At 36.0% G+C, this 22,762-nt stretch overlaps 2 protein-coding genes across 3 annotated transcripts in view; both read right to left on the minus strand.

Moving 5' to 3' along the window:
* The window catches only part of immp2l.L (inner mitochondrial membrane peptidase subunit 2 L homeolog), a 532,531-nt gene that overhangs the window by 442,971 nt on the left and 66,798 nt on the right, over window positions 1–22,762 (minus strand).
* The window catches only part of LOC121393072 (C-C chemokine receptor type 1-like), a 61,329-nt gene continuing 55,517 nt past the window's right edge, over window positions 16,951–22,762 (minus strand). Inside the window, exon 2 of the mRNA XM_041586393.1 lies at window positions 16,951–18,885. Within this exon, the coding sequence (XP_041442327.1) occupies window positions 17,798–18,856 (1,059 nt within the window). The 5' untranslated portion in view covers window positions 18,857–18,885 and the 3' untranslated portion in view covers window positions 16,951–17,797. The remainder of the gene's footprint in view (window positions 18,886–22,762) is intronic.

Genomic DNA, 22,762 nt, shown 5'->3' on the forward strand with positions numbered 1-22,762 from the left:
GGCAAATAATTCAAAAACAATAAACCAAAAAATTGAACTGAAAAGTTGCTTAAAATTAGCCATTCTATAATATACTAAAAGTTAACTTTAAGATAAACCATTCATTTGGATTGAATCCTTCAAATCGAATTGAGACTTATCCCCAGAGAAGTGCATGTACATCATAATGATCATTATTGATATTGGTTGTTTAAACAATAAAAACTAAAAAAAAAAAAAAAACAAACAAAAAAAAGAACATTGCCCATAGTTCAGTATAGGATTCAAAAGTTATCATTATTCTCTTTTTGAGGTCTGAGGCATTAAATCTGTAAAGGCTATGGATTTTGATCAAATAATAAAATTATCTGTGAGGCATGGGGAAATTTTCTCAAAAAATACTCTTCTTGATTAAAAAAAAAAATCAGAGGTTTATTTAACTTTCCAGACCTCCATAAAAAACAATAAGAGACTCTTATTTAACAGTTTAGAAACTCTCAAAGCATACTGTTACAAAAAAAAAAATGATTTCTACATCATACAACACCACTTTAAACCAGCACATCCAACTTGTGCTTTCCAAATGACTCCCCTTCCTTTCCAATCACTAGCCTTTTATAGGAGTCAGAACTCCCACCATGCACTGCAGCATTCCCTTTAAATTCCAGGAAGTGCTTCTAGCCTGCCTCTTAAGAGGTGCAAGCCACCACACCAGGCTGTATCACAGGTAAAACTTTTAACTTCAAAGATGCATTTGCAATTACGCTGTATTTTAAAATCCTTCCCAATATAGTTAACACAAATTACATTTCCTATGCATATGTGTACACTGTAGCATTTAACTTACATATTTAAATGTAACACACAATACCAGTAAGGTTTTTTAACACAAGCTAGTTAATTACATGCATGGGTCACAGGTGCTGACAGATTTAGCGTAAAGAAAGGAAAGTGCATTAGGTGGCCAGCCTAATGGAGAAAAGGAAAAGTAACAGAAAGGAATACCATTCACCCAGCATAGGTCTGTCAGTCCATGTGAACACTTGCATTAAAACCAGTGTGACAGATTTTAGTACATATTATATACACTATGAAGCAGTACCATTCACATCTCCACATTAACATAACAATCCAAATACATTGCTGAATTAATTTCAACAATTTGATTTAAAAACCCAGAACATATCAGTATAATATACTGTATTTTATATTACAATTTTATACTTTTCTGAATCATCCCTACCTCAGACTTATGCATGTACAATAAACTAAAATCTGATTATTATCACCCCTTTTTCAGGAAAGTAACAGATCCTTTTTAATTCAACCAATCCAATTTTGCATCACACTGATCTCACTGAATGATGTATTTTTTACATGACTTCAGCTAATAATGCTAGTCAATGATGCTAGCTAATGATCGTATGAAGTAAACCAGCGACGGGCAAAGGAGAAGATGATGTAGTCCTGCACCCAGAGTTTGCAAGAGATTTTTGTTTTAATGAGACAAACAAAAACGATTTACAAAATACAGGTGGTTATTACTATATTCATAGATCATCATAGGAAGGCATTGCAAGTGTTTGGCTACAACACACTCAAAGTATAAAACCTCTACATAAGCATTCCTGTAAATTTGGTTGCTACACTGTTGTCAGCCATAACCCCTGTAATAATCGCATTAAGTCAAAAAAGGAGGAAAGGGGTTTAAGCAGCATGATCGACTGGCAAACAACCAATAAAAATTCAGAAGAGGTAGGCAGATAGGGAATACTGGACTAGCTGCAGGAAATAGATCCATTGGCAGTATACAACAGGGGCACAAAAGAGTCAGGAAAAATGTATTTAAACAAAGAACGGGGAAGAAGCAGAAATAGGACTTGTGGTAACAGCAGAATACAATATGGAAGCATGCAGGTAGTCCCTGTTGGGCATCAATATTTAGAGCAAATTTTCCTGTTTTAAAATTTGATTGATTTCAATTGAAAAACTAAGGTTTCCGTCATTGAAAGCAGATTCATTCTTTTAAAGACAGATTACATATTTCAATTATTAAACCTCAACACTCAACCTTTTGTTAGTACCATCAGTACCAGTAAAGCTTTATATTGTCTGAAAGAACCTACAAAACTGTTTTTTTAATTGACATTAATTGGTGTGGAGCTACCAAAATGTGTACTATATAATAAGCAGAGGGCCATAATATAGTAAATTCTCCACTCTATATGAGAGGACAAAGCCACTGGAATTTAGTTACGTTATGGATCCACCAAAAAGTAAAATAAATATAGTAAGAAATCACATAATGAAAAGAAAAAAATTGTTCTACTTCCAAAAGTTATAAAATACAAGGTTTACTATCTTACACCTAATAGACCCTGAAGAAGCAGGTATAATACATCTGCAAAACATGTTCAACATACCTACCTCCCTACATTCCTGGAGTAGAACATTGTAGAGCTTCCCCCTGATCCAAATGACCTAATAGCAAAGGGCAAAGTTGGGCTCACCACTATTTTTAAATTAGGAGGACCTAATAAGGTGTGGCAATATAATTTATACAAACAGATATAAAAATATCTGTAAACTATGGGGTTTTTAGCCCAATTCATTTTTTGAGCTAAACAATTATTTATAATTCAAAAACTTGAATTTAAATGCAATAAATCTCTGAAATTCAAGGTTTTTTTGGGGGGGGCGGAGTTACCCGTTGCACAAGATGGACGCTTGAAACAGTAGCTCCGTATACTCGAGCCATCTAAAGCTTAATTACAGCACTGACTCCGCACTAATCGGCATTGCTATACCGCAACTTTTAGCCTGGATCATGGCGCCCAAGCAGAACCCCAAAAAGGCTCCGCAACAAGTCACTGCGTACTTTTCCTCGCAATCACAAGCTGCGCAGGTACAGAACGACACCATTTCTGATAACCTGCTTGAGGAAGGGGACGGCGTGTTGCCCCGCTCTGAGGACGGCACTTCAGCAGACGAGATTAAGTCTATGCTGATTGACCTTCAGAAAACACTGCAAGCAGATATTAAGCAGCTTTCACGGGACATTCGGAAAGAAATACAAGACTTGGGCGAACGCACTGCGCACATGGAAAACAAAATGGCGGAGTACACCGAGGCCCACAATGACCTGGCTGACACACAAGTGAGTTTGGGGAAAGAGGTGGATCGTCTCTCTACCAAAGTAGCGGATTTAGAGGACAGATCACGGAGGAATAACCTAAAACTTCGAGGTATTCCAGAATCCGTTTTGCCGCAGGACTTGGAGACTTATCTTATGGGCCTAATGGAGGCGATTTTGCCAAATACACCTGCCATAGAGCTTACCATCGACAGGATCCATAGGGTCCCTAAACCCAGGTCAGCTCCGGAGGCGGCCCCCAGAGATGTGCTCACTAAGCTTCACTTTTTCAAGGTCAAAGAGAGACTTTTACAAGCGGCACGTAAAAAGGATAATTGGCCGGCCAAGTACTCGGATGTCCAAGTTTTTGCAGACCTGTCGCAAGCCACACTGATGAAAAGAAAGGCGTTTGCTGAAGCGACTACCATACTCAGGGAAAATAAAGTCCCTTATCGCTGGGGTTTTCCGGTAAAGATAATTGTCCTCAAGAACGGATCGCCGATCACTTTGTCCACACCAGATGAGGCCATAAAAGCTACGCAACGCTGGAATCTGGGCCCGACTAGGCCGCCATCTCCCAAGAACATGTCCTCGCAAGCTTCCTCCAGCAAGAAGCTGCCGACAGAATGGCACACAGCCTGAATACAGATCGGTGATGACAGATATGCCTCTACCCTCATTTAAGGCGGATGTCTTTCCTTTTTCCAAGAATTGGTTCGAGATACGGAGCGTTCACTTTATATCCTTTTTTTTTTTTCTCTTATCCTCTCCCCCCCCACTAGTCTACAAGCTGACTGCCTGCAGACGTGATTTCGGCACAGCCAAGATTTCACCTTTTTCTGTGCCACAGGATGGTAACTATGTCACAATTTTTCCTGTCCGACATTGATCACCATCTTGCATACTTACAATGTTGTTTCTATTACTACCTTTTCTCCTACTTTGTTTTGCTAAGGTTCAGCAATGTTTGCTTTTCTTTTTTACCTCAGATACATGGTCACCAGGTCACTGTCCAATTGCTCATTCTCTGTGTTAATTGTATGCATGTGTATAGTTATGGGGCTTCGCAAATAGCTGCTCATTTCGATGGTTAAGTTTTACTCCCTTAATGCCAGGGGCTTGAATACCCCGCAGAAACGTAATTTGGCCCTGAATGAGGCTTACAAGGCTAAAGCAGATGTAATATTTTATCAGGAAACTCATTTTAAACGGTCCAATCATCCTAATTTTTACAATAGGAAATACCCACACAATTTTCATGCATACTCCACTTCAAAAACCAAAGGAGTCTCTATTCTATTGAGTTCCAGACTGGCCTTCCAAAAACTTCAGCTATTTGCGGACCCCCTGGGTAGATATCTTATGCTTATTTGCTCTTTAAACAATCAGATTTACACTCTTATTAACCTGTATGCTCCCAACGACAACCAGTTACAGTTTCTTTCAAAAACCCTCACAAGTCTGTTAGAACACAAGACAGGGAGATGTATTGTCGCGGGGGACATTAACACTGTATTAGACCCCACCCAAGATACCTTTAAACCGTTTACGCGAGTTACTACACCCCAGCTCAGGATAGCTGCTAAGGTACGGGGATTGTTTCACAACTTGGCACTAGTTGATGTGTGGAGGGCTCAGCACCTATTAGATAAGGAGTACACATACTATTCCCCCAGGCATGCCATGTCATCAAGAATTGATGTTATGTTTACGGATCGACAGACTTCGACCCTGATCACCAAAGCCTGGATAGGCATCCAGTCCTGGTCTGATCACGCGCCAATTGGCATCCATCTTGATGCTTATAAGCACAAATCCCACTTAACGCCCTGGAGACTTAATGATGCTTTATTGCAAAATCCAGATACACGTCAACAAGTAGAATCGAAAATTAGGGAGTATTTCCAATTCAACCAGTCAGCGGAAATTAACCCTCAATCGTTATGGTTAGCTCACAAAGCCACCCTCAGGGGAGATCTCATTGCGATATCGGCTAGGTTACGTAAACAAAGGGATGTTAAGAGACTTGACTTGGAACAGAAAATACAGTCAGCGACTATTGCTTACCATTCCAACCCTACCAATGCACTATACTCCGAAATCCAAACCCATAAAAGAGAACTCAGTAGTTTACTAATGTATAAAACTGAATATAGATTGAAATTACTTAAGCAATTTTATTATACCAACAGTAACAAAGCGACCAAACTCCTGGCTACACAACTTAAAGTCAAACAAGCCCAGTCTAGAATAGGCCATATAATGGATCATAATGTTAAAATCACTGACCCCAAAGGTATAGCCGACCACTTTGCACGCTATTATACCTCCCTTTATAACTTATCCACGAATTCGGCAGAAGTACAACCATCACGGGATTTCATAGAAAGTTACTTGAACTCTTGTAATTTGCCACAGCCCTCGCTAGATCAGAAGGAGGAACTTAATGCCCCTATTTCCATCTCGGAAGTTCTCCAAGCGATTAAGATACTGAAAATGGGAAAGGCGCCGGGGCCGGATGGCTTTATGAACGCTTACTATAGGGCATACAAAGATTTACTCGCCCCTCATTTACTGACGCTTTTTCGGCATATTATTGACACAGGACAAATTAACCCTGAATTCTTACAGGCGCACATTTCAACAATACCTAAACCTGGCAAGTCGCCGGATTTCTGCCAAAATTATAGGCCTATATCGTTGCTTAACTCCGACTTAAAACTTTATTCTAAGATACTAGCGTTACGACTTAACAACATATTACCTTCCCTCATTAACACAGATCAGGTGGGTTTCATACAGGGACGCCAGGCAGCAGATAATACCAGGAAACTTCACAATTTGTTATACATTATCAAGCAAAATTCCATACCATCAGTCCTGTTGTCTTTGGATGCGGGGAAGGCGTTTGACAGGATTCATTGGGGTTATATGGAAGCCGCCTTGTGTAAGTTCAACTTAGGCCCTACATTTCTTAAAGCAATTTCAATGTTGTACACCTCCCCTACTGCTAGAGTTTGCGCATCTGGAATCCTGTCTGACGCCTTCCCCATCGGCAATGGCACTAGGCAGGGGTGCCCCATCTCCCCGTTGATTTTTGCGCTCCTTGTAGAACCCTTAGCGTGTAAAATTCGGCTGAATAAGGACATTTCTGGCATTCCCACTAACATAGGCTCTCAAGTGATAAGCCTTTTCGCTGATGACATCATTTTGTCGCTGTCCAACTCGCACGTAGCTATCCCTAATTTACTGAAGGAATTGGATGCCTTTTACAATGCATCTTGGTACAAAATTAACTCGAGCAAAACTCAGGCGCTGGCACTTAACATCCCTAACCGACTATTGACATGCCTACATGGTAACTTTCTCTTTGAATGGAAGCCTAACTCTCTTACATATTTGGGTATAAAACTCCCCAAGGACCCTGATCACCTTTTCAAGTTGAATTTTGTCCCTTTACAGCAAACTTTACTGACTGATTATCAAAGATGGAAAACCTTTTATACATCTTGGATGGGTAGGATTATAGCTACTAAAATGAATGTTTTACCCAGAATACTGTACTATTTTAGAACTATACAAATTCAGCTCCCTAGGAAGTACCTAACGTCTTTGCAGTCGCAATTGGCCTCGTTTGTGTGGGGGGGTAGGAGACCCGGGTCTCGGCCAAAGTCTTACACCAACCCTCGAGTAACGGCGGGGTGGGTTTTCCCAATCTACTGCAATACTACAGGGCTTCCCTCTTAGAGACTGCAGTGCGAATGCATAGTCCCCCTAATTATAAACGATGGCTAGATATTGAGAATGGTACCCTTTCTAATTTAACCGTTTCCCAATTGTTATGGTTGCCAGTTAAGCACAGACCTAGGACCTTACACATGTTACCCTCCACCAAGTTCATTATTCTTCAGTGGGACTCCCTGCACAAACACTGGGACCTGGGGAAATTCCCTTCACGGAATATGCCTTTGCTGAATGTTAAATTTTTAGTACAGGATCTAGATTTGCATGCTTGGGTTCAAAAGGGTATACAGACAGTTTCGGATTTGTACTTGATAAATGTCTACCACCGATTTACTGAACTTCAGAACAAATACCAACTGTGTCAGAAAGATTATTACACATATCTCAGACTTACACATTTTCTGAGCAAAACCTTACCATCGTATAGAACCTTATGTCAGAGGTCCAGGGTTGAATATTTGTGTAAAGTGGGAGGTCTGGCTAAGGGAGTTCTCTCAGACTGCTATAAATTTCTGCTTACTCTGTCACCAGACCATAAACATCCCCATATTATTAAATGGGAACAAGAACTTAATGTAGAGTTTACACCTGATCGTTGGCAAGAAATTCAGCTAACCCTCGTTGGTGCTACTAAGTGTACCAACCATATTGAAGCTTATAAAAAACTGCTTTATCGGTGGCACCTCACGCCAGTAAAGCTGAACAAAATGTCGGGGACGTACTCCCCTTTGTGTTGGAGGGGCTGTGGGTATCATGGGACATTAGTGCACTTGTGGTGGTCCAGTCCTTTGGTAGTTGACCTATGGAGCGCTGTTTTCGCTCTGATAAATGTTGATTTACAACTGGGGGTCCCACACACACCGGATGCTGCCTTATTGTTGAACCTGCCTGATGCGGTCACTAGATTCCAGAAGAAGTTCTTGTTCCATATTTTTAATGCTACAACGCTTTTGATTGCTAAGAACTGGAAAACTGCTGGTCTGCTGGACTTTCAACAAGTTTTGGTGGCAGTTGATCACAGGGCTAGTATGGAGTTGATGGCAGCCAAGAACGATCACAATTACTTAAAGTTCGATAAAATATGGTCTGTCTGGCAGTCTTTCCGACACCCGGCCCCACAGGCTACCTCATGACTCTGGAGGGGTGTGTAACTCTGAATTGATTTGATCTTGATATGTGATTGGCGGACATACCTGGTGACCTGGTTGCTCTACATGATCTAGTTGACCTAGTTAATGGTTGTACTGTATTCTCAGGTATTAATTGTACATGTGATGCTGCTGTATCTTCTGACATTTTGTGCTGTGCCGATATGGCTGTAATGTACGATATATGCCTTTATTTTGTATGGAGATTTACCGTGAAAAATAAAGAGAAGTTTCAAAAAATTCAAGGTTTTTTTCATTCTAATTGGAAATTGTGAGTTTAAACTCAAACAAATTTCTAAAATATTCCAAATTTATGTAGCAGTCATGTCAGTCAAGTTGTTATGCAAATGAAGTTTTTTGAATTTTTCTAATTATTTTCCATTAGCAGAGCCATTGAAAATGTTTAGAATACAAATTTGATGCATTCATATATTTCAGGTTTTATCCAATTTAGTGTATTATAAAATATTCCCCCAATTTTACAGCAAAATTATGAATAATTCTGCTTTCAAGACATTTTGTGCATAAAGCTATTAAAATGTCTTCCTCTTTAAACAACCAGGGATTATTTGTCCATAAACTGGCCAACAATGTAAAGCCACCTCTTGTCCAAACCCATCCTACTTTCATCTTTTTCACTGAGAATATTAGCATGTTTACAGGAACACAGGATTTAATATTCAGGAAATATAAATGGTAAATGCAGAAGGATTCTCAGCAGTTTAATATTTTTCCCACTTAACAAAACTTTCCTTACTGCTAGTAACATTTTCCCATTCAATATCATATTAGATACCTGTGTGAGTTCGTCAGAATGTGATCAACTTTTTAAGCAGCCAAACAATATTCTGTTCTAAGGGGAGATGCACAATTTATACAAATTGAAAATTATCTCTCTGCACTTGCATGAATCAGTTTTCTGACCAGTTAATCCATAAAATAGGTTGTTTCAAATGTGAAGAGTAAATGAATAAGGTGCATAACAAAATGTCTCAGAAAACAATATTTTTTTATTACAAGCTCCATCAAATGTATCTGTTCAACCTAGTGTAATCTTTATTATAAATTAAATATGAAATCACTTTGGGTCATATTTACTAAAAACAAAAACATAAAAGCAGGTGACTTGAGAGATGAATAAGTGAAGTACATGTAGATTTCCAGTTGGTAATATTCTGCTGGCTATTCTCATGATCTGGGCACAAAAATGGCTATATGCTAATGAAAGAATATCTCTTCCAAAGCACTTATGAGCTCTCCCTGGGCAGGCATTTCTTTTTTATAACAAAAAATGTAATGCATAAATTATATGGAAACATTTAATAGAAAATAAAATGAAACAATAGTGCTGCTGACATTTCACACGGACTTGTTTGTCTGAGTTCAAAAACAGGGTTTCTGCCAAAGTTAAATTATTCATGTTTTTTTCTGAACCTTTAATGTCCTAAGTTGTTTAAGCACATCAACAAGGGCATTCAATAAAGAATAGCTGAAAAGCCTGGATTGGGAATGAACTTCATTATTCTAACTGGACCCAAAACACCAACAGCTCTAAGCTTTAAAATATGTATTGGTTCCAAGATAAGAGACAGAAAAACGTAATGGAATAACAAATTATTTGCCACTGCACAAAGGGTAGCAAAAAAATTGCTGGTGCCTGGGGTATTTTGGGTTTTATTTTTCCAAGGGTGAACAACAGGGATAAAGTTATGGTGGAAGCAAGGTACAGAGACAAAAGGAATGTTTTGGAGAGTTAGTTCCTGTTCTGCATGTGATTAATAGCATTTTTATTATGCCTAGCATTTATTTAACCCAACCCTGCACAATAGAGGCTTCATATAGAGAAATCCGCACATCTTCAGCTGTATTCAACCAGGTCCTTGGTCCTGAGCTTAGTGATAACTCAAAATATACAGTATGCATAGAATATAAATGTCATAATATAAGGCTGATTAATTATTAACACAGATAATTACTACATGGTAGCTTAGAACAACTAGCATCAGAATTTAACAATCAGTCTTGTAGCATCAGCTTATATTACAGTTCAACCTCATTTTCTGTTTGATTTTTTGTCAACAACCCCTAAGCTTAGCTGTTCAGAGCCCACTGAGCATGTGTGTGTCACAGACACTTTCCAAGACCCCTTGTGACAAGTTTGATGCTCTGGATCATTGCTGCTATTGAGAAGCTAAAACTGGTGCAATAAATTCAGTATATAAAAATATGGCATTTTTAGCCATATTCATTTTTAAGGTTTAGTTCTCCTTTAAGGCAACCCACCTTTTGGTCACTAGAATATCTAAGTATTATGAATATTCACAGAAAAATTTCATAATGTATTTGTATGTATATACTTTTTATAAAAACACATATATGGACACATTTATATACAAACATGGTGTGCATCCAAAACTGCAGTGCCTCTAATCAAGCCACCACCAGGAGCACAACAGAAAAGGCATCATTCGTACAAAGAAGCAAATTTATTTTTTCACCTTGTACTCTGTGGAAATTCTAACTATTTTATGGTCTTCCTAATTGAGTCTAAACAGAATTACGTCCTTCTAAATTAGTCATATTCAAATGCAGGTATAAGATCCCTTATGCAGATCTAGAAAGCTTCTAGTGACGGAAAGGCCATCTCCCATACAGTCCATTTTAAGCAAATAATTCAAATTTTTTAAAATGATTTTTTTTTTCTCTGTAATAATAAAACAATAGTTTTTACATTATGGTAACTAAGCGGCTTTTTTCTCACTGAAAACTTGATCTTCTTGAACTCTTCGGGTTGCTTACCCCAAACTGGCTTATTTGAGTTTTTTCCATTCAAGTTTTTTTCTTAAGTTAGAAACCATTATGTATAATTTTGTGTTTTTTTAAGCAAACATAGGTGCAGAATACTCTAAAATATGACATTCATTCCTATGTTTATTCATCAATGGTTAAAATCCCATAGGTATGAAAATGGTTAAGTTTTTCTGTGGTAAACACTATTACATTTTGATAAGTTTGCCCCTGAATGCATGGTGATATAAATTATGGAAAAAAAATACTTATCCAGAAAATCCAGGTACCAAGAATATTGGATAATAGTCCCATACCTGTATTCACTATCAAACCAGAAATTCTAAATGGCTCCTTTGCAAAACATCTGCCAAGAGATATTTTATGGCTCATGGAATAGCTTAGGCCTGATTTATTAATTTTTACGATTATAGTTTGCAATGATTTGCAGCTAAAAAATGCATTAATGGTGTATTTTTTCAGTGGTTTCATTTATTTTTGGTTGATGTTTTTAAATGGAAAAAATAAAAACCTTGCCAAGATGCAAGTTTTAGAAAATAATCTGACTGACAACAAAAAAAAATCTCCTGACAGAGATAAAATTGTTAATAGCTGAAAAACTTAGTCTTGAAAGTTCTAAATCAGCCATCATTTTAATTAGTCCATGATGCGATTGTAAAAAAAATTGTGAAAGTTGGGTTTATTTAAATTAATTGCTATTAAAGGTTCCATTTTGGCTATGTGTTGGTTCTATTTAAATAAAAGTTGTAGCATAAGGTTGCTGTCAAGCAAAGTAATAAGGTGATGACAATTCCTCTTGATGTACCACCAACAACCATAAGTAGCTACTAATATATAAAATCAACTTTAAGAATTTACTTTCAAAAAGCATTTTTCATAATGTATCTGAAAAATCCAAAAAACTGGATTCGGTGCATCCCTAATCTCTTCTCCCCTCACAAACATCCGTGATGACTCCCTTCACACAGAACAATTAACCCTGATGTCGAAAAATCTGCTTCCTTTTGCAGGGCGGTATGAATGCCGTAACTAGGGGGAGATATCGTAACAACAGCGACCCAGGCGTAATGGTTTTGATTAGTGGGTGAGCACGTTATACTCAAGTGGAACTTTATCAAGGGGAGTTTAATAAATTTGGATTTGAATCAGCCATTGGACCTTGGGACTAATGGATATGTGGAAATTCTTAAAAGTTTTTAAATTTTTTGGTTTGATATGTATTTATTTATGCTTTATTTTTCCTTGCAATTTTTTATTTTTTGTTTTGTTAATTTTCCCTTTGCACATAACGAGAGGTATTAGGATACATTTATAATTACCATTTTATTTGAACCCCAGAGGGATCAAAACAGCAATAACATGTGTTGAATAAACACGCAGAGGGTTTAAAGCTTTCACACTGATGGGTTTGTGTATTCAATTTATCAGGATACGTGGCTTATTAATAAGACCGTACACTAGATTAAAAGGGGCACTTAGGGTTTTTGATCAATCTTTCATCACTAGCACAGCACGCTGGTGTTGTAATAATTTTGTTATTGATATAATAACTCAAGGGTACCATGGCAGAATATTTTTATGGGGAGAGCACAACAGAGATACCACGAAAATCAAAGTACAGTGAAGGGGATATGGAGCAGTTAAAATATTTTGAGGTGTTACGTTTTTTGTTGATTATGATCCACTATACAGAGAGGATACAATATATAAAGGAATTAGTTGGTCTCATAGCATTGGTGCAATCAGTGTCAGAGGTATTACATGGACCAGCTGGATTGTCATACTATTGATATTACAGAAAGCAAATATGGCCTGCATTATCTAATGACTGGGTTAAAACAATGACCGTGAAGGTGTGATTACCAGGGCAATTTTAACATACAGCTCAAGTCTATTGATATGGTAGCAATTAGTAACATTGTAAATAGGGGTATATTGAAACAAATTTTGAAACAACACTACTTTATATTTTTTTTTTAACTTAATGTATATTTGGGTTGTTATTTAAACATGATGTTTATTTGTCATATGGGCTGTATATGTTTTAACATCTTTGAAGTGTGATGCCCTTATGGGTGTGGACGCATGATGATGACGATGATGAGTTGTCATCATTATTCAATCTGATTTTTTCCTGCCAATGTATGTATACAAGGCATTTCATTTGTACACTTCTCACCTTAAGAAAGGCTTTGGAATAGGCCGAAACGGTGGTCCATTTTTATCAATAAACAAATCTAAGATTTTATAAGACCTGAGAGTGCGGATCTCTTCTGTTGGACTGTGATAGAAATATATGATGCTGCACCCAGGCAAGCTAAACTTGATTTTCAAGAGTGCCAGCTTTTCTATGATATATATATATATATATATATAAAAAATTTGGGATGCAATCGAATCCTTCTGCCCAGCCGAACTGAATCATAATTTGCATATGCAAATTAGGGGTGGAAAGGAAAATCACGTGATATTTTGTCAAAAAACAAGCACCCACCCCTAATGTGCATATGCAAATTAGGATTTGGTTTGTTATTCAGACAAATCTTTCGCAGAGAGAGAGAGAGAGAGAGAGAGATTTTATATATATATATATATATATATATATATATATATATATATATATATATATATATATATATATATATATATATATATATATATATATATATATATATATATATATAAATATGATAGATAATTTAAAAACATAATGCTATTTGGAATAGGCGTATCATGAACATTATTGAGTGTAAAAACAAATATATACTGTGGAAAAGTGTGATAGTATAATCTAATTAAACAGCACAGGAACACTGCCAATGCTGAAAATATAATTTACATTTGTAATTGTTTTTAAAAACTGTTCAGCATTCCTCCCTTCTTGGAATGAGTGACGCCTCATTAAGGGCTCTTCCCTCTGATGACTGCAGGTCTCTATAATAATATAAATACAGCCCATACGTAAAACATTGCTTCATATACATAACCCATTTTCATAAAAATATTTTCTAATATGTGCCATTGCATAATTCTTAATAGAACACTGCTATCTTAAAGGGGAACTATCAGAACAATTAACATGTAATATAAGCTTTATCATACTGAAATAAGAAACTTTCTAAACACAAATAACTAAAAATTATCGTTTCTGAAATATCAAGTTTATTATTTCAGAAACGGTTCAGAATTTTTAATTGATTATATTTAGAAAGTTTCTTATTTCAGTATGATAAGATTTAAATTACATTTTTATTTTCATGATAGTTCCCCTTTGAGTAATAAGGGCCGCCCCCTGGCTTGTGTAATTCATTGTGCTCACACACAGCCAATGAATGGACAAAGTTCTCTCCTTTTCTCCCATACTTCTTCCTGTTACAATTAGAGCTGCATTATTTCCGGTCAGGTGATCTCTGGGCAATCACAAAATGTTTACACAAGGGAGAAGATGTAAAAGGGCAATACTTAGTGTTATATACAGTACATGCCACTCATTTAAGATTCTGTAATATTGACTCTTATAATGACAAACATTATCTGTTGGTTAAGTATTCATTCTGAAGTCATAGTTTCCCTTAAAGTGTGATGTTGGTATCCTTTCTTTAGCTGTACTTGATTCCCCTGGGAAATAACAACTGAGATTATGTGTGGCAAGCTGCCACATGAAAATGTAAACCCTAATTATTTACTAACCATTGACGGTTTTAAAGGAGCTTTACCTACAAGTGAAAAAAATATCTCTACAGTCAAAGTGCAACAAGGGCAAATGGCATACAGATATGTAGCATAAAATTGTATGATATTTGTTATGATTGCTTTTGTTTTATTGTTTAAACCCCAATGATGTTATAGCAAGCCTCCACTCCTTAAGGGGAAAATCAGGATAGCATTGCTCCTTGGGCTATAAGTAATTATTACTTTGTGCCCATTAAAGGCAAGCTATGTTACCATTGTGTTTTTGTCATGTAAAAACTTGGATCTACTGCATTAAAAGGTCATGTGTTGAAGACCAAAGGCTGAAATGAATTAGCTTTTTTTCCTGCAGTTCACAAAAGCTTTACTATTTATCCATTATCTTGCATCTGCTCAGAGTTGTGTTTTTAGCTACATACTGTGGAGCTGAAAGCTGAAGATATTCAATTCCAAGCTGAAGAAATCCTTAAGATGAAAACCAATAGGCACATCACTCTGCATATGAATATTACTCATTCATTTGTGAATTCTCAGATTGCTTAAACATTAGAGTCTATGGGACCCTTGCATAATGCAACAGAGTATTGTGATGAAAAAATGCAAGTGACAATCATACCTACCTCAAAAAAGAGAAAGTGCAGAAGTCCAGAATCTGTAGCATGTCTCACATGCTAGATTTGGCAAAAGAATTAATTGAAAGTTTGATCAACTCTGCCTTATAGATTAAATTGTGTGATGAATGTTAAGAAAAATCTTACTTTATATTCCAATTTTATTACCAGTCAAAATAATCAAGACATTATTTTGCATTTATATGTCTTTTCAATAGCGACTCAGTTGAAAGACGTTTCTCACTGTGAGAAAACCTTTTGACTTAGTTGACAACCATCAACATTTTGCCTTTGGTTATCTATATCGTACTGCTCCATAAAAATACAAAAGTACTAAATGCAAGTTTTAAGTGTAGTGTGTAGTTTGCATATTTATAATATACGTTGATAAAAAAAACTGCTTAGAATTCAATTAATAATAGCTGTAGCTTTTGGCTTCAGCCTGTTTGTATCCATATATGCAACATCAAGGAGCAGATTTATTAAGGGTCGAATTTCGAGGTCAAAAAAATGTTGAAATTTGACCATCGAATAGGGTAGTTTTCATTCAAAGTCGAAGGATTTTTGGTAAAATCGTACGATTAAATCGTTCAATCCGAACGATTTATTCTTACAATCATATGATTTTACCAAAAATCCTTTTATTTCTCAAAACTTAACCAAACACTCAAGATAGGTTATAGGTGTTCCCCCATAGGCTAAACAGCAATTCGGCAGGTTTAAGATGGCGAAGTGTCGAAGTCAAACTTTTTTAAAGAAACACTACTTCGATTTTCGAAGTCTAAGTCAAATTTGGCCTATTCGATGGTCGAAGTATCCAAAAATTATTTCGAAATTCAAAGTTTTTGAATTCGAAAATTCACTTCGACCCTTAGTAAATGCCCCCAACTGATACTCTTTCTGGTAAAAACTGCAAGGACCATTGTTTCAGTGATAACTTTTGTAACTCGAGAAATGCTCTGCTATGTATGTTACTTTCTACTACATATATGAGATATGGGAAGTGCATGGTCATGCTTTTCTAGACGTCTGATGTTATCTTCAAGGGCAGACAAGAAGGACTATAACCTCTATATAAAGGGGTATATCTATCATGAGTGCGCAAACTCTGTTTTCCTACATATGTAAACACACTATAGTGGAAGAAGTGTTGGGTTTATTATTCCAAAGTGAATCTTTCACTACCAAGTAGTGATAAACTTACACCTCATTTCTTACAGGTAATGTATAGCCATCACTACTGTGATTCCGAAGTGCACATATTTGCACTTTTATTGCTAATTTAGCTTTCTTTATTCCCAATGTCTTCTTTATTCCCAATCTTTTCTGTCTTAGGTTCTACCTTCACTTTTGTACATTTTAACATCCTGTGACACAGATGTGTAAAACCTGTTCTTATTCTCCAGTTCTGTGTCCAGGAGTCTGCTGTTTCCCCACATATCTAAACAGTAAGAATCAGAATCTTACTAGTAAAACACTTACTGTAATGGAGTCATGGAAGCACAGTTTTTCTGGCTTCAGTCAATGTATGCTGCCAAAATTCTTTTGCTTTACCCTAAGAAAGAACCTATAACTCTTCTGTTAAAATCATTGTCATGCTCACTATCAAGCAACCTGCATTGGCCTTCACTCCTCCACCCCTCACTATATATTTGTACTTGTGCAACAATATGTTCCTAGCTGTCACCTCGTTTTCCTCTGATCTCTTATTTTCACATCACCCAGACCCAATACCACATGCCTTCTTTAAACTGTTCTTCAGTTAGTGCTACATAAAGATATACATACATACACACACACACCAAGGAGTGAAAAAAATAGCTTGCCATGGTTCACCTGAGGGCAATGTCAAAGCTTTATAGTCACTAGCATAGGATGTGTAGAATCAAAAATATCTCATCTGAATGACAAACACATTTATAGAAGACAACACAAACTTATTTACTAAATTTTTTACAAGTTCCTGAAGACATAAGCAAGAGTAGTATACAACAGTATACAAATGACCACACCGAAAAAACACAAGATATATTAGAAAATCAAAAAATGTAACTTGCAGCTAATATCAGATATATTCTGCAATATATTTATATATAACAATATATTTTAAAAATACTTCTGTTCCATTATATTGGAGGAAAATATGCTTTTTTCTATGAACTTTAAAAGAAATAAAAGTAGTATTTTTGAGACAAATTTTAAATCTCGAAACTAATAAGCTCTCGGTTTGCCTTTAAACACAGAGGGGTATATTTATAAAACAATGTAAAGGCTGGCACAATTATTAAGCCAATGCAAGAAGATGTGTAATAAAGTTGCATAGAAAGCACTGTTTGCCAATAAAACTGTGCAAGATGTACATTTGTGTGCAATTTTTGTAGCTACACTGGTTTTTGTGTAAGCTTACTATACTTGTGCCTGGTTCATCTGATTCATTTCAATGGAGTTGAAACTCCACAGAAATGCCTAATTTAGGTGAAATTTTCAGTGTAATGCTGCCATAAACGCTTTCATATTTAGGGCATCTAGAGCCTTTCCATATTCTGTTTTTGGCAGTGCTATAGTTAATGTCTTAACCAAGGCAATGTGGTACGGGCTCACATCCTTAACATATCCATTCTATTATATTTAAGTCACTGTTTGCTTTAAGTCCACATGTTAATCATTTTTATCAGGAGACTAAATTACAGAATTGATTCTGATGAGAATGAACCTTTACTTATTCTTGAGGTAGAAGATGCATAATCAGTCACTGATGCTTTATATGATCCCACAAGCCTACTTGAGTGCATACATTTCAGTGGCTTGTTAATTATTGAGCGCAGATACACCCTGAATTTTTCTCCAGCAAATGTATAAATGATAGGATTTAAACAGCAGTGGACCAGAGATAAGGTGTGTGTTAAATCTGTAGCAGTTTGCAACTGTTCAGCCTCAAGATCAATTGTACCAGAGCTTTGCAAGATGTTTAAAAAAACAACTACATTATAAGGGGTCCAAAAAAGGAAAAATACAATGCCAACAATAAGAATTAATCTAATTGCACATCTTTTCTGCTTGCATTTGCTGTTCTGTAATGTTTTAAGGATGTGAACATAACTGAATAACAATATAAAAAGTGGAATAACTAAACCAAAAATGTTGATTAAGAGACTGCAGAATATTTTCCAATTTTGCTCATTGTTCTCTGGATAAGAGAGGACACACTCTGTATAATTATCTGTCATCACTATTTTATGAAATATAAAGTTAGGAGTAGAAATGGAAAGTGCCAAAACCCAAACTATGATACTAATAATAAACCCCCATCTCACATTTCTAACTTTAAGGGCAAATACAACATGGACTATTGCAAAATAGCGGTCTACGCTCATAACAGTTATAAAGAATATACTGCTAAAAAAACCAACAAAATATATGGTAGATAACATTTTACACATGGCATTTCCAAATATCCACTCATTTTTGATTGTGTAGGCAATAAATGGAAGTGAGACAACAAACAGTAGATCTGAGACTGCCATGTTAAAGAGATAAACATCAGTGGTTGTTTGTAATTTCTTATAATATACCAGTACCAAGATGACCAAAACATTTCCCACCAGTCCAAAGGAAAATGCCAGGCAATAAAGTGCAGGCAGAAAGTGAAAAGTGAAAGTTCCAGAATTCTCAAAAGTTTCAGTGGACTCGGAATAGATATAATCATATGTTGTATCTAGTATGCTGTTGTCTGTAACATTCATTTTGGCTCCTTCTGTGCCAGAAAACAGATCTGTAAATAGAGACAGAAAACTTTTACAGAAAAGTAAAATGTGTATTTATTTTCCTTAATATTCTAATATACAAAACATACTACAGGTATGGGACCTATTATCCAGAATGTTCGGGACCTGGATAACGGATCTTTCCGTAATTTAAATCTTCATACCTTAAGTCTACTAGAAAATCATGTAAACATTAAATAAACCTAAAAAGCTGTTTTTTCTTCCAATAAGGATTAATTATATCTTCGTTTGGATCAAGTACAAGGTACTGTTTTATTATAACAGAGAAAAAGGAAATCATTTTTAAACATATGCACTATTTAATTATAATGGAGTCTATGGGAGACGGCCATTCGGTAATTCGGAGCTTTCTGGGTAACGGGTTTCCGGATAACGGATCCCATACCTGTACTGCCAGAGGCACCCTTGCAACTGCTGGGGGCCCAGTTTTATGTATAATGTCTTATTCTGAAAGTATAGAGGAAAATTATTTAAATCTGGGGTCCAGCACGTATAGTTATGACGATTCGAAAGTACTTGTTTTGTGGAAATACTGTAAAATAGCTTGATGCAATTCCCATTGGCTTCTATAGAAACTCCCATTGGCTTCTATAGAGCTTTTACTTGCAGAGTTTCTTTTTTTTTTTGCAACTTTCCGCAGTATTTTTCTTAAATAAACGGTGACTTTTGAATAAACTGTTGTAAACTGTTGTGACTACCTTGAATAAACAACTCGACGGTTTCCTTATTTATGAAAAATGTGAATGTAAAAAACTGAAATGAATGCAATCCGGTAGAAAAACTCAAATTGATCGAGTTATCGGCAAAAAAAACTTTATCAAGTTGTTGAATGCAAACCACCAAAAAAAAAATAAAAAAATAAAAATAAAATCATGAAAACTAAAATACTAAAAAAAAAAAAACTTCTTAAAATGGTTCAAGTGACCTCTGGACATTGAGTTCTACATGACCCTGACAGGTCTTAGTTTGGGATTCAGGCTTTTTGCCACTTCAGGGCATAAAAAAAAATCTGGAAAAATTTGAGGTTTTATCCTGAAAAATTTAATTTTTTAGTGAAACTCTTTTTTGAAAAATCAACCTGTAATAACCCCCTAAAAGTGCAAAGAATATTGTCACATATATTCATGTTTGCAATTTCCTCCCTGTTTTTTTACCCGTAATCTTGAATTTGAACAAATCTGCCCATGTCTACCCATTGCATGTATATTTTTCTATATGAGATTCCTGCAGCATTTTTCTTTTTTCTCTATCCTATATAATGTTTATTACTGTTACTATATTAAAGGAAAGTATTTTGTTTCCTAGTGAAATTCCCTGAGGTGTCTCCATTAGTGCTGAGCTGTAGCTGTTGAATTGCCTTAAAATACCATAACAATCAGTGCAAACAAGTATGTAGTGTAGATAAGGCCTAACGCTCCCGGTACATCACCAAAAATAAAACTGCAATTGAAATGGTTGAAATTTACAGCAGCTGAAAGAAACACAGGTTGGTAATCCACCTCCATATTGTATATGGAACCACCTAAACAACTTGGTAATTTTTTTTTTTTCATGAATGTAAAAACAATTTGAAATTGGGGAAACCACAAAGTGGATGATTAACTTGTGATTCTAATTATTTTTATCAACCAATTATTAATGAAGCAGCCATCATTTCAGATTTTACCCACAGTGGAAAAATAATTGTCAGAATAGTCACAATTATTACTCCAAATTTGACATTTTACATCAGGGATTAATGGAGAAGGAAAGTAATTTATACTTGCGGGGTGACAAAAGTTAGGCATCCCCAAGTGGTTGTATTTACTTACCTGACACTCAGGGCCGGTTCTCCAAACAGCAGTGAAGCACCAGTGAGCACCACGGAGCAATCGTCTTCTTTGCTTTCAAATTTCCCGGGGCAGACACATGCAGAGTAAAAATAAAAAGCCGGCTTTTTAAAGTCTGGCTTTTTGCTCTACTTTGCATGCGAAGCAGCGAGCTGAAGGAAGAAGCAGGAAGAAGCTTGCTTTGGGGTGCTTGCTGGAAGAACACCGGGCCGGTGCAGTTTTCTGGTGATAGGAGCAATGGCCTGGACTGTCAGGTAAGTAAATCCAATCACTTGATGGTGCTTAACTTTTGGCACCCCCAAGAAAAAAAGCACTTTCCTTCTCCTTTAAGGATTTACGCAAAGCACTTGAGCACAGACTGCCACAAACATATTTATCTGCTTTGAAAAATATCTGATTGCTAGGAAATTTTTCCTTAAATCAGGCAAATGCTTTGTAATTGTGCTAAAAAAGTTTTAACAGTTATCAATCCAGATATCTATAGCGAGATATCCCAAAAATTTCAAAGGAAAGTGAATAAAAATACAAAATCATTTATTTAGGACACAACACATAGACTGACGTGTTTAGTGCCCATTGGGGCTGTAACAGCCCCAATGTACACGTAATGCATCAGGCTAGGTTCTTGTCCTAAACAATTGAGTTTTTATTTTTAATTCAATTTCCTTTGCAATTATTGGAAAATCTTACTATATGTCTATTATTTATCTGTTGTTTATATGCACCCTCAGAGTGGGGTGAACAGTGGGATTACCCCTAGCCTTATTGCATAATTTAACTGGTGAATATACATGGTGTTGTGCCCTTACTTTTGATGTGGGCATTATGCACCGTTTTTCTCTTTTGTGCCCAGTTATTAATGCATCCTTCTTCCTTTAGCAGTTTCTCCAGAGATCCTTAATTTCTAATATTACTGTAATTGTTTTGGAATTAAATCCCTCTGATAAAATGCTCAGAATGTACATTTTTGAATGACAAATTTTATATAATGCATTCCTCCCAAATGTCCCTCTTTTGACAGCTCAACAGTCCCTCATTTGTACTGGAAAGTCCCTATTTCTCTGCAGGGAACAGCCAAAAAAGATACAATTTTTCTAACTTAATTGGCTCTTGGCAAAAAGCCCAGAATACATACTTAAGATACATTTGTAACAGTTTTTGGATAAGATAAGACATTAGACCCACAGCATAAAAGGCAATTCACCTTCATTAGTAAAACTGTAATAAAACATAAAAATACAGAAATGTTTTCAAACTTTTATAACCTGCCACATTTTGTAAAATGGGCATGTTAATTAGGGGGTGGTTGTAAAAAAGGGGTGTGGTCAAACATATTTTGCCGCATTCTGTTTCCAAAATTTTGAGAGGTATAATGTAGAAAAACAAATCTTTTATGCCTCCATAGCTAAGTGAATTTGGTGTGCAGTATTCTGAAACCCAAATGTAACTTTTTATGTACACAGGATGTATTTATATTTCGACAAAAAGTGGTGGGTTGTGGGCAGTTTTATATGCTGTTTAAAATATAAAAGTACATTTTAACATAGCTAATGAAAGGTCTGTGGCCAAAACTTTATAAAGCAAACCACAATGCATTTTTGAAGTGGAGTACCAAGTTTTGAAGCAGTCTCTGCAAAGTGCTCTGAATGATTAACTGATTGTGTTGTAGCTCATGTTGTACCTACCATAATAAACATTTTCAACCTGCACTAGAATACCTAAAAAAAAATTATAAATTTTCCAATGATTATTGTGTCTTGCTATGTACATTTGCTTTTATTTATATCGTTTTAACCTAGCTGATAAATATTATTTAACCGTTTCTTTGTCCTGCAGAAAACATTAAATGCTAAATCCTTAAATTGCTACCAAGGCTCTATAAAACAATGAACCAACCACCTTAGCATTCGTGACTATCCCTGATAGACTAGCAATAATACCTTGCAGGAGGATCCATAGTCTTCTTAAAAAAAATTAATGACACCAAAAAATTAAACTGTTTTCTGTGCATTGAAATCATTATCTAATGTTGTCC

The sequence above is a fragment of the Xenopus laevis genome, chromosome 3L (assembly GCF_017654675.1).
Source record: "Xenopus laevis strain J_2021 chromosome 3L, Xenopus_laevis_v10.1, whole genome shotgun sequence".
NCBI lineage: Eukaryota > Metazoa > Chordata > Amphibia > Anura > Pipidae > Xenopus > Xenopus laevis.